The sequence below is a fragment of the Ranitomeya imitator genome, chromosome 4, assembly GCF_032444005.1.
Source record: "Ranitomeya imitator isolate aRanImi1 chromosome 4, aRanImi1.pri, whole genome shotgun sequence".
In the NCBI taxonomy this organism is placed as follows: Eukaryota; Metazoa; Chordata; class Amphibia; order Anura; family Dendrobatidae; genus Ranitomeya; species Ranitomeya imitator.
Genome location: NC_091285.1, coordinates 623,422,124 through 623,438,992, shown reverse-complemented (window position 1 = coordinate 623,438,992; position 16,869 = coordinate 623,422,124). Strand labels below are relative to the sequence as shown.

General features: G+C 45.0%; 1 protein-coding gene across 1 annotated transcript in view; it reads right to left on the bottom strand.

The window, feature by feature from the left end:
- VAMP8 (vesicle associated membrane protein 8) overlaps window positions 1-13,216 on the bottom strand; it is a 40,364-nt gene extending 27,148 nt beyond the window's left edge. The window contains exon 1 of the mRNA XM_069766647.1: window positions 13,077-13,216. Within this exon, the coding sequence (XP_069622748.1) occupies window positions 13,077-13,091 (15 nt within the window). The 5' untranslated portion in view covers window positions 13,092-13,216. The remainder of the gene's footprint in view (window positions 1-13,076) is intronic.
- Between the last annotated feature and the right edge of the window lie 3,653 nt (window positions 13,217-16,869).

Below are 16,869 nucleotides of genomic sequence, written 5' to 3'. Positions count from 1 at the left end.
GTTTTTTTGTTGGGTCTCGGTTCAGGTCATCTTTAGTGAGCAGAACCGCATCGGATCCTTCTCGTCCTGGACTACATGCTAGTAGCACTTATGGTAAACCGACACCAGGTTTGAGACGTACTGCCGGCTTTTAGCAAGAAAATCTCTAGATCCATGTGCCGACGCGCCCAAAGGGTATGTGCACACGTTGCGGATTTTGCTGGGGATCCGCAGCGTTTCCGCAGCTGCAGATCCGCAGCAGTTTCCCATGAGTTTACAGTACAATGTAAACCTATGGGAAACCAAAAACGCTGTGTCCATGCTGCGGAAAAAAACGCGCGGAAACACAGCGTTTTATTTTCCGCAGCATGTCAATTCTTTGTGCGGAATCCGCAGCGTTTTTACATATGCTCCAATAGAAAACTGCAGATGTAAATCCGCAGCGGAATCCGCAATAGAAAACGCGATAAATCCGTAGGAAAAACCGCAGCGGTTTTGCCCTAAGGATTTATCAAATCCGCTGCGGAAAAATCCGCAGTGAACCATTCTACGTGTGCACATACCCAAAGTCTTTAAAGGGAAAGAAATGTCAAAGCCCCAATAATACACAAAATGGTGTGCTATAAGGGAGTCTATGGCAGATGGATGCAACCGTAAAAGTATACAGTGGCGTACCCCTATCCAAATGTCACGGTTTTGCCTCCATTCACTGACAGCAAGAAGAGATTTTAACAATGGATAGAACGTTGAAGCACAAAGATTAGAAAAGTACAGAACTTCTCAATATGCTGCGGTTGGGCGGTCTCTCATATCAGATGGGTGCAACTTCCTGCAAACGATGAGATTAGAAAACAACGGGTGCCACCTCGTGGGGGCAAATGAAGGACATCTGTTTCCCCTAATACTGCCCTTTTATATAAATACAAAGCTGCCGAGACATCCTTGGACATAAGGGTATGTATGCATACTTACATACACACGCACATACCCTTATGTCCAAGGATGTCTCGATGGCATTTTCTGCTACAGTACACAACATATATCATGCCATAGAGTCTGTGCATTCTCAGAATAGTACGTCCTCCCATAGTTATAGGATAAGGGATTGCTTACTGATCGCCGGTGGTCCCATCTGTCCTAATAACAGAGCTCCAGATCCCAGGAACCAGGCCCCATTTTGAATAGGGCAGAGGTGCGAATGCTTCACCTCAGCTTTCACCGGCAATCCCATATATAACAAATGAAGCTGAGAACAGCGCTCCGCTAATCCCTGAAATCCCATACACAAAGAATGGACAGCAGGTGGAGAATGCGCTCTGCCGCTCGAGTCAAGATGGGCTCCTCAGAGCCTACTTCCTGGAATCCAGAGACCCCATCTTGGGATCACCGGTGTCTTTGTGGTCGGGATATAGGAGATTATTCCTAAAATGGTAAATTATCTGCATGGCTCCTGTCCTAGTGCACTGCAGAAGACGTCCACGTGCCACAGAGACGTCCCTGGGCCTGAGGCCTCGTACACATTCATGCTTCTGTCATGTCCTCCTCAACAAGCATGACACAAAGGAATGATCGGACAAAACCGTCACACACACACACACACCGGACGTGATGAGGAGTCCTAGAAATGACGACTACTTTATGGACTGGTCTAGTGAAGCGCATACCCAGCAATGCTGGATATAAAGTCACTTTATAATGAGGAGCAATTATATATTCAAGATGGGATTCTGCAGAACCCTGTCCTCGGGATACAGAGCCCTAGAGATCAGCGACTTATAAATTACTATCATGAAAAGAACTGTTAATGGTGTCTGAGGTATTTTTTTCTACTCAGTAATACGAAAGACAAAAAAAATAAATAAATAAAAATATTGTATGTAATATATTTTCGGTTTTACATGCATTTTACAATAGGAAACTTCCGGAAGATTTTTTTTATTTTTTGTTTTTGACACACGCGCGCCTGTTGGGTTTTTATATATACACTATAATATTCCTATAGGTATATATAGGACGAGGTAACCCGATTTACGTGCTATGTGACGTAGACATCTTGGCCACACCATTCAGCAAACAGGTTCTTCAGTAATAATTACTTTACTTACATGAGAACACAAAGAACATTGAGCCAGAAGCAGATAAGGGGATGACGCTCTGCAAACACACGGAGATTTCTGTTATACAAGACTTATATATGGATTTTTTTTTCTATTATTCACACAACACGGGATAATCATTGCCATTGCTTATTTTTTCAAAAGGAAAAATGTAAGACCTATTCCCTGATAAAGCGGGCTTAGGGATTTTTAAGTCTCCTCTGATCAGGCCATGCACAGAAATTTCATAACCAAATTTTCCCTGTAGCCTAAAAATACAAAGCTCTTCGGCCAGCTGCACGGGGCTATGTTATAGGCGCAGATTTGTGCCCGTCGCCCTAATAACCCGAACTAACAGTATTAAAGGTCCCTAATTAGATCAGGTCATGGTTGGGCGGAGATTTTCACCCATATTATGGGGACAGAGGAGAACCTGTATTTATGTTATTCAATGGGTCTGTTCAGTTGACTTAATTAAAAAATAAATTTAAAAAAGTCATAGTATGCACTAGTCTTTTATAGATTTCGGAGGAAAGTTACCTATCCAAGTCTATGAGTGCAAACAAAAAGATAAAAAATAGAAAGGAAACGGATCAATCATATAACACCAGATTTTGCACGGATACACTGCCATTAGTAAAGGGGTTGTCCAGAACTTTAAATCCATAGCCTATCTTTAGAATAGGTCCTCAATGTCAGATTAATAGGAATATGACACCCAGTATCCCTACCGATCAGGTGTTCTCGGTGACGGTAATGGGAAATAATCATTTGTGAAGTGTAACTATACAGCTCCATCAACTGTGTAGCAGTCGCAGGGGGGTACTGCAGATCTACTCCGATTCGTTCGAATATGGACGGATGTGTAGTACATGGCCCTAGTACAGAAGAACATAAGGCCCACCAGAGGACTCGCTTCTGAGGGCTCACCTTTCATCTATACATAACCAATGCAATAAAATTAAAGTGTTTTTTGGGACCTAGAATCATGTTAATCAGGCACTGTATCAAGAGACATAAGATACACAATGTTAGGATTTGGCTCTTATTGCTGATTCGATCGGTTAGCACATGATTTTTCAGATACTGTTGACATCCAGATTATGGCGCCAGGTTCTCCCTTACTTAGGAGCCCCAAAACAGCTGAAAGGTTTTCACTATAAAACTCTCCTGAAGTAGGAGTTGAGGCCCGACGGAGGATTCTCCAGCTCTCTGGTGTGCCAGTCCACTATGAAGTTGACGAAGCTATGTAGTTCCATTCCGGAACTGATCACTTCCAGTCACCGCCGCCACCAAGAGCAGCTGATCGATAGCAGTGTTAGGTGTCATACTCCAACTAATCGGATATTGATGACCTATCCTAGGTACAGGATATGAGTAAAAAGTCCTATACAACAATAAATGTAATACCATCCATTTATTCTGGATGAAAATTGGATTATTTATTTTTATTCGCTTAGGCAAGGATCCAACATTGCGTGTTTGTCAGATTATATAGTACCAGCAAAGTGAAGGAGTTTGGGTGCTAACTGAGTGTCTTCCACGTGCTCGAAAGATATGTTCAAGTCCCCACGGCTGCTTGTTTCGGGGCTGTTCAACAGGAACTTGAACATATTTTTCGAGCACGCGGAAGACAGTCGGTCAGCACAGATAACGCATAATAAGAAATTAAGACTTGCGTGGATTGGTTGCTACCAGCAACAAAGCCAGTTTCATATGATATCGTACACCGGTGTAGCTTAGGATAATCACCCAGTGGGGTCAATGCCGGGCCACGTGGCAACATCTCATGGTAGCAATGATGCTGTTGTGGCAACTTGTGGGACATATTGTCCTATATTGGGCCCTGCTCTGGAGATAAATGTGGGCCCCAAAGAGTCGAGACATGTCTCACAACACAGTAAGTGGACTGATCCCCGTGCTTGCATGGTGCTCTCCATTGACGTCTATAGCAAGTTTGTTTGGCCATTTTTTTTTTTAAATCCCATAGAAGAGGATGAAGATAGCCCTATATGGACAGCCAACCTCACCATTCCTGGTGGTGAGAATAGGTGCAGGACCCACGACTATCACTTCAGGGGATACCATTAAGACCATAAATAGTTTAAACCTCATGTTGAGAAACAATTTCTTAGACAGAAAAATCCATTGTCAACCATATAGTAAATCTATAGGACCTGGAAGGAGATAGTCTACTGGGGAAAAAAAAAAGACAGATTTCCAGCTCCCACCGATTATTATTATTATTATTATTATACATTTTTATAGCGCCATTTATTCCATGGCGCTTTACATGTGAATACGGGGCAAATATAGACAAATACATTAAACATGAGCAGATAACAAGGCACACGAGTACATAAGGAGGGAGGACCCTGCCCGCGAGGGCTCACAGTCTGCAGGGGGTGGGTGAGGATACACTAGGAGAGGGAAGAGCTGGCTGTACGGCTGTTCAGTAGGTTGAGGATCACTGCAGGCTGTAGGCTTGTCGGAAGAGATGAGTCTTCAGGTTCTTTTTGAAGGTTTCTATGGTAGGCGCAAGTCTGATGTGTTGGGGTAGAGAGTTCCAGAGTATGGGGGAAGCACGGGAGAAGTCTTGGATGCGGTTATGGGAAGAAGAGATGAGAGGGGAGTAGAGAAGGAGGTCTTGGGAGGATCGGAGGTCGCGTGTAGGTAGGTACCGGGAGACCATGTCACAGATGTATGGAGGAGACAGGTTGTGGATGGCTTTGTATGTCAGTGTGAGGGTTTTGAACTGGAGTCTCTGGGCGATAGGAAGCCAGTGAAGGGCTTGACACAGGGGAGAGGCTGGGGAATAGCGGGGGGACAGGTGGATTAGTCGGGCAGCAGAGTGTAGGATGGATTGGAGTGGTGCCAGAGTGCTAGAGGGGAGTCCAGAGAGTAGGAGGTTGCAGTAGTCGAGGCGGGAGATGATAAGGGCATGCACTAGCGTTTTTGCAGTGTTGCGGTCAAGGAAAGCACGGATCCGGGAAATATTTTTGAGTTTGAGACGACAGGAGGAGGCAAGGGCTTGGATATGTGGCTTGAAAGAGAGGGCAGAGTCGAGGATCACCCCGAGGCACCGGGCGTGTGGGACTGGGGATAGTGAGCAGCCATTGACATTGATGGATAGGTCTGGTGGAGGGGTAGAGTGAGATGGGGGAAAGATGATGAATTCTGTTTTGTCCATGTTCAGTTGTAGAAAGCGAGCAGAAAAGAAGGCTGAAATGGCAGACAGACAGTGCAGGATTTTGGTAAGCAAGGAGGAGAGGTCAGGTCCGGAGAGGTAGATCTGCGTGTCGTCAGCGTAGAGATGGTACTGCATACCGTGGGATTCTATGAGCTGTCCCAGGCCGAAAGTGTAGATGGAGAAGAGTAGGGGTCCTAGAACAGAGCCTTGAGGAACACCGACTGACAAGGGGCGAAGTGAGGAGGTGGTGTGGGGGAGGGAGACACTGAATGTTCGGTCTGTCAGATATGACGAGATCCAGGAAAGGGCCAAGTCTGTGATGCCAAGGGATGAGAGGATTTGTAGCAAAAGGGAGTGGTCTACAGTGTCAAAGGCAGAAGACAAGTCCAGGAGAAGGAGGACAGAGTAGTGTCGCTTGCCCCTGGCAGTTAGTAGGTCATTGGTGACTTTAGTTAGGGCAGTTTCAGTTGAGTGATGGGAACGGAAGCCTGATTGTAACCGATCAAAGAGGGAGCAGGAGGAGAAGTGGGAGGACAGTTCAAGATGGACGTGTTGCTCCAGCAATTTGGAGGCATAAGGGAGAAGAGATATTGGGCGATAGCTAGACACAGAGGATGGGTCGAGGGAGGGCTTTTTGAGGATGGGTGTGATCTTGGCATGCTTGAAGGATGAGGGAAAGACACCTGTTGTGAGTGAGAGGTTGAAGAGGTGCGTTAGGGTTGGGATGAAGACCGTGGAAAGGTTAGGGATGAGGTGGGATGGGAGCGGGTCAAGCGTGCAGGTGGTGAGGTGTGATCTTGACAGGAGGGTGGAGAGCTGATCTTCTGTCATGGTGGAGAAGCTGGTTTTGGAGGAGCAGGGTTGAGCAGCTAAGAGGGGCAGTGGGCGCTGTGGGCCAAAGCTTTCTCTGATCGTATCGATCTTCTGTTTAAAGAAAGAGGCGAAGTCATCAGCAGAAATGAGGGGGGAGGGAGGAGGTGCGGGGGGACGGAGTAGAGAATTGAAAGTGTTGAAAAGCTGTTTAGGGTTGTGGGACAGGGAGGATATGAGGGATGAGAAGTAAGTTTGTTTTGCGGCAGTGAGCGCAGACTTGAAGCTGGCGAGGGACTGCTTGTATGCAGTGAAGTGGTCGGCAGAGTGGGATGGCTTCCATCTCCGCTCAGCAATCCTGGAAGCCCGTCTCAATTCTTTGGTCAGGCTGGTCAGCCAGGGCTGCCTGTTAATTGTACGAGTTTTACTATGCATGAGTGGGGCGGCCGAATCGAGTGTTGTTGTTATTGTGGTGTTATAAAAAGTGGCAGCAGCATCTGTGTCATGAAGGGAAGCTATGTCTGTGAGAGGGAGAAGGGACTCGGAGAGTGATTGTAAGTTGAGATGTTTGAGATTTCTGCGAGGGTGAGTGGGGGTTGCACACTAGGAGAGGAGAGGGACGAGAATGTCAGTAGGTTGTGGTCAGACAGGGGGAGGGGTGTGTTAGTGAGGTTAGTAAGGGAGCAGAGGCGGGTGAAGATGAGGTCCAGCGTGTGGCCATCTTTGTGAGTGGCCTCAGAGGACCATTGAGTGAGGCCAAAGGAGGCAGTCAGTGATAAAAGTTTAGAGGTAGCTGAGGTGAAAGTGTCAATGGGGACATTGAAATCACCCATGATGATAGTGGGGATGTCAACAGAGAGGAAATGAAGTAGCCAGGTGGTGAAGTGGTCGAGAAAGGTGGAGATGGCTAGTTCTGGGGGGCGGTAGATGACAGCCAGCTGGAGGTTGGAGGGGGAATAGATGCGGACAGAGTGCACCTCAAACGAGGGAAGAGAAGCGGAGGGTGGTAGCGGGATTGGAGTAAAGGAGCAGGTGTCGGACAGGAGCAAGCCAACTCCTCCAACGCGTTTGTTGCTGGGGCGAGGGGTGTGAGAGAGGTGGAATCCGCCATAGGAGAGCGCAGCTGGAGAGGCCGAGTCAGAGGGGGTGAGCCAGGTTTCAGTGAGGCCGAGGAAGGAGAGTTTGTTGGTGATGAAGAGGTCATGGATAAATGGCAGTTTGTTGCAGATGGAGCGTGCGTTCCATAGTGCTCCAAGTAGGGGGAGCGGGGGAGTGGGGGCTGGATGAATGGGTATGAGGTTGTCGTGGTTGGGAAAACGTGCGGAGGATCGTGGCAGGGGGATAGAAACGAGTGTGGGGATGAATTGGGGAGGGCCGGGATTTGGGGATATGTCACCAGCAATGAGGAGTAACAGACAGATCATTAGAAGGTGGGAGCAGGATAGGACATGATGCGGCCGTGTGTATCTGGATAAAAAGGATTGTATGTGGAGGAACAGTTCTGAGGGGAAGGTGAGATGGCTGTGGAGTATGGAGGAAGAAATGACTAGTTCCTTACTAGGAGGAGGGATTGCAGGAGATTGTAAGAAGGAAAGTAGTATGGGGGTGAAAGAGAAAAGAAACCGAAACATTGTAGTGGTTGGTGTTGTTACCTTCCAGTCAATTCCAGTCCAATTCAGGCCATCACCCTGCTGTCCTCGCCTCCCGAATGCCAAATCTACCCATCTATGCAGAGATAAATGATCGCCCATCTAACACCGCATACTTTCTGTTATGGAATCTGGGAAAGCTGGGTGACAACCGATATGCTAGCCGTGATGAAGGCCTTATAACTTGTCAACCAACATTTGTAAAAGCATATCCAAGAGCAGCTGTGTTTTTTTAATGCTTTAATTATTTTTTTTTTTTTCATGAAAAACAGTCTAAATTATTTTTTTTTCAGAGCATTAGGCCCACTTTTGGGCTGTTTTTACAATCCTTGTGACATCTACTTTTTTCATGTGAAAAAAATAAATAAATCTCTGCTTCTCCTATCCAGGCTGCATTTGCACGATGAGTTTTGATGTTGGAGATTTTCTGCCCCCATTATAGCATTTTTATTTATTTTTTATTGCACCGCTGAAATGGTGCTTTAAATGTACCATAATTCCCCTGCCCCATTCTCACCTTCATCGTTTTCCGGCAAAAAGTGACCTGCCGGCATGCTCCAGGGTTTCATGAAGCATGGTGGTCACTTTTCGATGCATCTCTATGGGAGCCTTAATCTGGCTCTCATAGATTTGCATTGAGCTCTTGTGACATAAGTTTTGACTTCCGGCCAGTCAGAAGTTACGGGAACAAGATGGGTGCCGCAGGACTGAAGCGGCGTCATTAAAAAGGTGAAACCGCCGAAGAGGAGTGTAAGAACGGGGGCCGGGGGCTTAAAGGGAACCTGTCACCCCGTTTTTTGAGATTGAGCTATAAATACTGTTAAATAGGGCCTGCGCTGTGTGTTCCTATAGTGTATGTAGTGTACCCCGATTCCCCATGTATGCTGAGAAATAACTTACCAAAGTCGCCGTTTTCGCCTGTCAATCAGGCTGGTCAGGTCGGGAGGGCGTGGTGACATCGCTGGTTCTTCCTCAGCTTTACGTTGGTGGCGTAGTGGCGTAGTGGTGAAGACACAGCGCGCGATCTGCGCTGTCATCCCTTTCGTCGGTGGGGGCGGCCATCTTCCTGGGGCCGCGCGTGCGCAGATCGAGTGCTCTGCTGCACGGGGCTTCAGGAAAATGGCCGCGGGATGCCGCGCGTGCGCATTAGAGATCGCGGCGGCCATTTTCCCAAAGCCGAGATGCAAACTCGGCTTTGGGAAAATGGCCGCCGCGATCTCTAATGCGCACGCGCGGCATCCCGCGGCCATTTTCCTGAAGCCCCGTGCAGCAGAGCACTCGATCTGCGCACGCGCGGCCCCAGGAAGATGGCCGCCCCCACCGACGAAAGGGATGACAGCGCAGATCGCGCGCTGTGTCTTCACCACTACGCCACTACGCCACCAACGTAAAGCTGAGGAAGAACCAGCGATGTCACCACGCCCTCCCGACCTGACCAGCCTGATTGACAGGCGAAAACGGCGACTTTGGTAAGTTATTTCTCAGCATACATGGGGAATCGGGGTACACTACATACACTATAGGAACACACAGCGCAGGCCCTATTTAACAGTATTTATAGCTCAATCTCAAAAAACGGGGTGACAGGTTCCCTTTAAGTTTAAAAGCGCCACTCCAGTACTGAAAAAAAACAAACGCTTAAGTGGTGCCTTAAGTAAAATGGGTACTTTCATTTTTTCAAAAAATACACAGCGAAAAAAAATTCCCAAAAAACTCATCGTGGAAACGTAGCCTTAAACCGTAAAATACGAACAGCACGCAAATGACATTCATGTGCTATTTGTTTTTTTTCCCCAAAGGGCCACCGCGCTTTACAGACATGATCACTGTCCCCATTGGGGCTCACAAGCTAAATTCCCACTCAGTATGGTCTTTGGAGTGTGGGAGGAAACTGGAGAACCCGGAGGAAGCCTACGCAAATATGGGGAGAACATACAAACTCCTTGCAGATGTCGTCCTTGGTGGGATTTGAACCCAGGACCCCAGCGCTGCAAGCCAACAGTGCTAATCACTGAGCCACCGTGCTGCCCCAAAAAGTAGCATATATATCTTTTCGCAAGAGAAAAAAAAAAGGGACATTAATTGTAATGGGTTCATGATCTATCAGTAAAAATAACAGATAACGCATGTACCGAAAAACTGATGTGTCAAAGAGCCCTAATGTGTAAACCAGCAGTAGATGACAACTTTTAGGGTATGTGCACACAATGTCTTTTTTTTTTTTTTTTTTAAGGTAGTTTCCGCCTGGAACCCAATAATCACTAACAAAAATGAATACAATACACAGCGATGTCAGAACGACTTGCTGTGCACTTGTTTTGCCTTTTCTAATTTCTTTTAAATGCTTCAGGCTTCAAAAGCCGTGAAGAAGAAGCGACTGATCGATTCTTTCACTTGGATGCCGTTACTATGTCATATATGGAATTCGGTAAAAAGACGCTAACGGCGGAGCTGCCGTAGAAGACGTCACAAAAGATGCTTCAGGGAAAACACCATCGGCAATTTTCTGAATCAAAAATGGTGTAGTTATGCCATCATCTAAAGGACGGTGTGCACATCCCCTTCAAGTCGCGGCCCTTTTTCATTTTTGCGTTTTCGTTTTTCGCTCCCCTCCTTCCCTGAGCCATAACTTTTTTATTTTTCCGTCAATATGGTCATGTGAGGGCTTATTTTTTGCGGGACAAGTTGTACTTTTGAAAGACACCATTGGTTTTACCATGTCTTTTACTAGAAAACGGGAAAAAAATTCCAAGTGCGGTGAAATTGCAAAAAAAGTGCAATCCCACACTTGTTTTTTGTTTGGCTTTTTTGCTAGGTTCACTAAATGCTAAAACTAACCTGCCATTATGATTATCTAGGTCATTACGAGTTCATAGACACCTAACATGACTAGGTTATTTTTTATCTAAGTGGTGAAAAAAAAATTTCAAACTTTGCTAAAAAAAAAAAAAAAAAAAAAGTGCCATTTTCCGATACCCGTAGCGTCTCCATTTTTCGTGATCTGGGGTCGAGTGAGGGCTTATTTTTTGCGTGCCGAGCTGATGTTTTTAATGATACCATTTTTGCGCAGATACGTTCTTTTGCTCGCCCGTTATTGCATTTTAATGCAATGTCGCGGCGACCAAAAAACGTAATTCTGGCGTTTCGGATTTTTTTCTCGCTACGCCGTTTAGCGATCAGGTTAATGCTTTTTTTTAATTGATAGATCGGGCGATTCTGAACACGGCGATACCAAATACGTGTAGGTTTGTTTGTTTTTTAATTGTTTTATTTAGGATGGGGCGAAAGGGGGGTGATTTAAACTTTTATATTTTTTTCATATTTTTAAAAACATTTTTTTTTTACTTGTGCCATGCTTCAATAGCCTCCATGGGTGGCTAGAAGCTGGCATAGCTTGATCGGCTCTGCTACATAGCAGCGATCATCAGATTGCTGCTATGTAGCAGAAATGCAGGTGTGCTGTGAGCGCCGACCACAGGGGGGCGCTCACAGCAGACCTGCATCAGTAACCATAGAGGTCTCAAGGACCTCTATGGTTACCTTCCTGATGCATCGCCGACCCCCGATCATGTGACGGGGGTCGGCGATGACGTCATATCCGGCCGCCCGGCCGGATGCGGTAGTTAAATGCCGCTGTCTGTGTTTGACAGCGGCATTTAACAGGTTAATAGCGGCGGGTGAATAGCGATTTCACCCGCCGCTATTGCGCGCACATGTCAGCTGTACAAAACAGCTGACATGTCGCGACTTTGATGTGGGCTCACCGCCGGAGCCCACATCAAAGGGGGAGACACGATATGAGCAGTACATGTACTGCTCATGTCATGAAGGGGTTAAGGAGCATTTACGATAAGGCTGCAGTCACACTATCAGTATTTGGTCAGTATTTTACCTCAGTATTTGGAAGCCAAAACCAGGAGTGGGTGATAAATGCAGAAGTGGTGACGTGTTTCTATTATACTTTTCCTCTAATTGTTCCACTCCTGGTTTTGTCACAAATACTGAGGTAAAATACTGACCAAATACTGATAGTGTGACGGCAGCCTCATTCACTCAAAGGGGTCATTTGAGCTATATGTGCACATGGAGGTTTTTTTTTTTTCCTTTCTGCTAATAAATTCTCCTTAAAAAAGCAATTTGCTTCAAGTACCTTGCCATTCTTTTATATTGGAAATCCACTTTGACCATCATGGACGCCAGAGTATATAGAACCTTTGAACTAACTTTCCCCATCTAGATGTAGAACTGGGTAGATCACCTTTACGGACTATAGGAAAGATTGGTATCACCCCCGTGGGACGCAGAAACCCAACTTTCCCAGGAATACCTACTATAGCATGCTTAATAACCAGGCACAAGGGCGAGGAAGTTCTACAAAAACAAAGTAGAAGGTCCAATGTCTCATTTCTGGCCATGAAGGGGTGGCGGGACACTGCTTGCCTGGTGTGTCACCATCAAATAACCTGACGTCATTGCACGCACGCACCTAATCTGTGTCCTGGAAAGTCTACTGTGTTTTAGCCGCTGCTGAATGGCGAGTTAACTCCATCACTACCAGACATTTAAAGGCCTTTTATATAGAGAGACAAAGACGAGACATAATGGCGGTGACATAAGACTCTCTATAGAGCGGTCTTCTGTGGAGGAATCTGGACTCTCAGTGGCATATGATGGGCCGAGCAGGAAGTCATCCCATATACAGGAGCAGGTGCACAGCAGCTGTGCGCCTAACGACAGCCTGCTCCTAGCAATATACACAATGCCCGGGGTAAACAGGCAAAGTCCAAAAGTTCCTGCTGTCAAATATCCTCCATTACAGATCCCGATCTGCTACATGAGCAAGCACCATGACCAAACACAACGATACGTCTCAGATCTCAAGCTCCGTCCTTGTGTAGAAGGGTGTCAGCATAACAAGGCTTGCAATAAGACGGCTTGTCGACTTGGCTGTCAATCTTCAGTGGAACTAAGTGTCTCAGCATTTTGGATCACAATAACTGCGCAGTTCCACTAACCTATCCTTCTTGGTTTTTCGCATAGTAAGGTTTGTTCACATGAAGGTTTTTTTTTTTTTTTTTTTTTTAAGTGGATCCGCTTCAAAATCCACAAAAAACCCCCACATATAAACATCCTCTTGAGTAGGACCCTAGACCTGGTGCTTCCATTGTCCTCCTAACCTCACATTTCTGAAATCCGTAATCCTAATAGTAGGTTATCCGAACTTTTGTCATCAGTTTTCGCAGTTCTATCTGTAGACCACCTGTCCCACCATGGTAGACCCTACATTCCATCACCCACCATCTCAATCCTTCCAAGGGTCTACCTCCCCACTGGGTTGTGTCCAGCACTCACCGGCCTCCTGTCCATGTCTATTCTTCTGTCCTCTCGTTCCCCCGAGTGTCTCAGTGACTTAACACCAGCAGTCTCTTCCTGTTGTGTGTGACTTATGAAACTAGACCTTCCTGTTCTGCACTTGTCTTCTCTCCACCCTTCTTCATGGGAGGGAGTGGTGTGAGGAGTTCCCTTTCCTTCAGGTAGATCTCCTAGCCCATCTCACCTGGTGACCATGTTATTACAGGAATGCAGTCAGGCAATGTTAGACATCTCAGCACCATGGAGAAAATCCCCAAACTCATCGGTTCATATTAGTCCTTTCATGCTGCGTGCAGAGAAAACATCTGCATTTATAAAGGTTATTTCACGGTTGTTGTTGTTTTTTGCTGTTTGCTACATACAATACTCTTTCTGTTTAGCCATTTTTCTGGCCTTTTGTGCATTTTTGGGGTCTAAACAGAATCATTTCCAAAATGCAGCATGCTCTAGTTATAGTATTTTTTTCTTGTTTTTTTTTCTTTTTTTCCACAGAAAAAATTATATTCTAGAAATTATAATATTAAATTGTGTTATAAAAAAATAACCGATAAAAAAAATGCTAAAATGTAAAAATTTTTTTTTTTTTTTTTTTAAATGCATGAAATTCATGGAAATTTTTAAAAGAAAAAACACTACAACAATTTCCACAAACACATTTGGTGCAGCAAAATACAAATATATTTAGTGCAGATTTCATTCTGCTTTTTTTTTTTTTTTTCTTTTTACAAATTTACAATAATTTTCTTTTAATTTTTACTACTTTTGCACAATAAGGAAAACGTTTTTGGACGGCTGTGTTCACACCCAGCTTTAAACAGCAGCAGTCATGTGTCACTGAGATCTTTCCACTTTTTTGCTGAACAATCACTTAATCTTGCATGGAAACGGCTGCTGTTTCCTTGCAAGATATATAGCCCCCCCTTAATTATTTGCATTTTTAAGCCTATTTTCTTGTTAATCTTGTGATATCGGTTGCCATTTTTTTCACCAAATTCTTCAAAACGGTACAAGTGGTTAATTCTTTAACACCGCAGCCAATTTCCGTTTTTTCCTCCCCCTTCTTCCCAGAGCCATAACTTTATTAATCTTTCCGTCCACATAACTGTATGAGGGCTTGTTTTTTGCGGGATGAGTTGTACTTTTGAATGACACAGCTCATTTTGTTATGTGATGCACTGGAAAGTTATAAAAAAAAATTCTGGTGCTTTGAAATGGCAAAAAAAGTGCAATTCCCGAGATTTTTTTTTGGCTTTTAATTTACCAAGTATGGCAGTATGATTCTCTGGGTAGTACGATTACATGGACATCAATAAATGGAAAAAAAATGTGTAAATATGTAAAAAAAAAAATTTTTAAACTCGTTTCATATTTCGGGATCTGGGGTCGGCTGAGGACTTTTTTTGCGCCATGAGCTGACCTTTTTACTGATACCACATTGGGTAGATACAATGTTTTAATCGCCTCTTATTGCAATGTTGTAGTGGCAAAAAAAGGTTTTCTAGAGTTTTTTTTCTTTTTCTTCTTAATATGCCGTTTACCGATCGGATTAATTTATTTTATTTTTTGATAGATTAGAATTTTATGAACACAGTGATACCAAATATGTGTCGTTTTTATTTTTTTAATTACTTTATTTTTAATGGGGGTCGTTTGAACTTTTATATGCATTTTTTTTTTCATATTTTACAATTTTTTTTCCCACTTTTTACGGTATTTCTTAGTCTCCTAAGGCTACTTTCACATTAGTGTCGTACGACGTACGTAAAAATGCGTCGTTTTGGAGAAAAAACGCATCCTGCAAAGTTGTCTGCAGGATGCGTTTTTTTCCCCATAGACTAACATTAGCGACGCATTGCGACACGTCGTGTTGTGGCGGACCGTCGGAACAAAAATAGTTGCTTGAAATGTTTTTTTGTGTGTCGTGTCCGCCATTTCCGACCGCGCATGCGCGGCCGGAACTCCGCCACCTCCTCCCCGCAACTCACAATGGGGCAGCGGATGCCTTGTAATAAAGCATCCGCTGCCCCCGTTGTGCTGCTCACAATCTCCAATGAATGTCAGAAACATGCTGGATTTCACAGGAACAGGGGTCTTCAGCAGACCCTCAGCTGTCATGGCAGGCCATCGGCGCCCTGCGATCACATCCTGGGCACGACATTAGGTGCTTAGTATGACCTGAAAGGGAACCTGTCACCTGAATGTGGCGGGACTGGTTTTGGGTCATATGGGCGGAGTTTTCGGGTGTTTGATTCACCCTTTCCTTACCCGCTGGCTGCATGCTGGCTGCAATATTGGATTGAAGTTCATTCTATGTCTTCCGTAGTACACGCCTGCGCAAGGCAATCTTTGCTAGCCAACAAGTCACACATTTTGTAAAATGATGCAAAAATTGGGCAAAAAATAACTGGCGTACCTAAGACACATCAGGACAGGACTGGAATGGAGCACATTTACTGCAAATTTTGCAACTTTTTTTATATCACAAACTTTAGAATCAGAGAACATCTGGAAAAAATGAACAGCGGTGAATTAAAAAAAGAACAAAACTCTTGAACACAAAAAAATAAATGTTAAAAAAGGAGCAAATCAAAATAAGAATTAGACCAACCAACAAAAACTACACAAAAAAACATTGCCAATGCAATAATGAATCAGGTCCTAGTGACTGTTTAGGAAAACAATAGAAAGACCGCTATGGCACGGAACTGCTGTAGCTGAAAACTGCAGCATGATGGCTATGTGTGAACGCAGCCGGAAGGGTCTATCTATAAGGCCGGTGACAGTTTCCTCACGTATCGGAGCCACTGACACACACGTAGACGCATTAAAATCAATGCATCTGTGCAGATGTCATTGATTTTTTGTGGACCGTGTCTCCGTGTGCCAAACACAGAGACATGTCAGTGTTCGTGGGAGCGCACGTATTACACGGACCCATTAAAATCAATGGGTCCGTGTAAAACACGTACCGCACACGGACGCTGTCCGTGCATTCATGATTACAGTCATGAATATGCGGCTCCACCTCCCATAGGGGTGGAGCCGCATATTCATTACTGTAAATGAGCGGACCCACGTGACCGCATACAGTAGAAGGTGCGGCCAGGAGAGGAAGCAGCGACAGCCAACGAGGGAGCTGGGTGAGTATTTTCAGAACAGCGGGGGGGGGGGGGGAGGGGGGGGGGCGCACAGGGGGTGGGGACATGGACCTTTATTTTATACACAGTAAACTTAAAAAAAAAAAGGATTATTCATATCTTCTCTGCAGCAAACGCTGCTGCACAGAAGATATGAATCGTGGTTTCAGCACGATGCAGGGGACAGCGCTAAACTTTAGCGCTGTCTCCTGCACGCTCCGTGTGGTACCCAGTGGGCACACGGGCGGCACACGTGTGCCGCACTGATGTGCCACATAAACGCAGGGGCACACGGACACGGATAATCCCGGTACCGGAATTATCTGGACGTGTGGGACTGCCCTAAGATTGTTACCTTTTTATTGGCGACGACATTTTTCAGCTGGATGAGCACTAATTTCTATTGGTATTCTTTAGAGGTACGCTTGAGGTATGACTTTATGATCTTTTTTTAACATCCTATTTAACTTTTTGTTGCATCTGTTTTTTTAGGCCTCGTTCAGATGTCAGTGATTTTTTTCTTGTATAAATAAAAAAAAAAAAAGTTCCTATTTTCATCAGTGTGCTGGATCAGATTTTCATCATTTTGATCAGTGTCAGTTTTTTACCATCAGCTTTTCAGCAGCGATTTACTC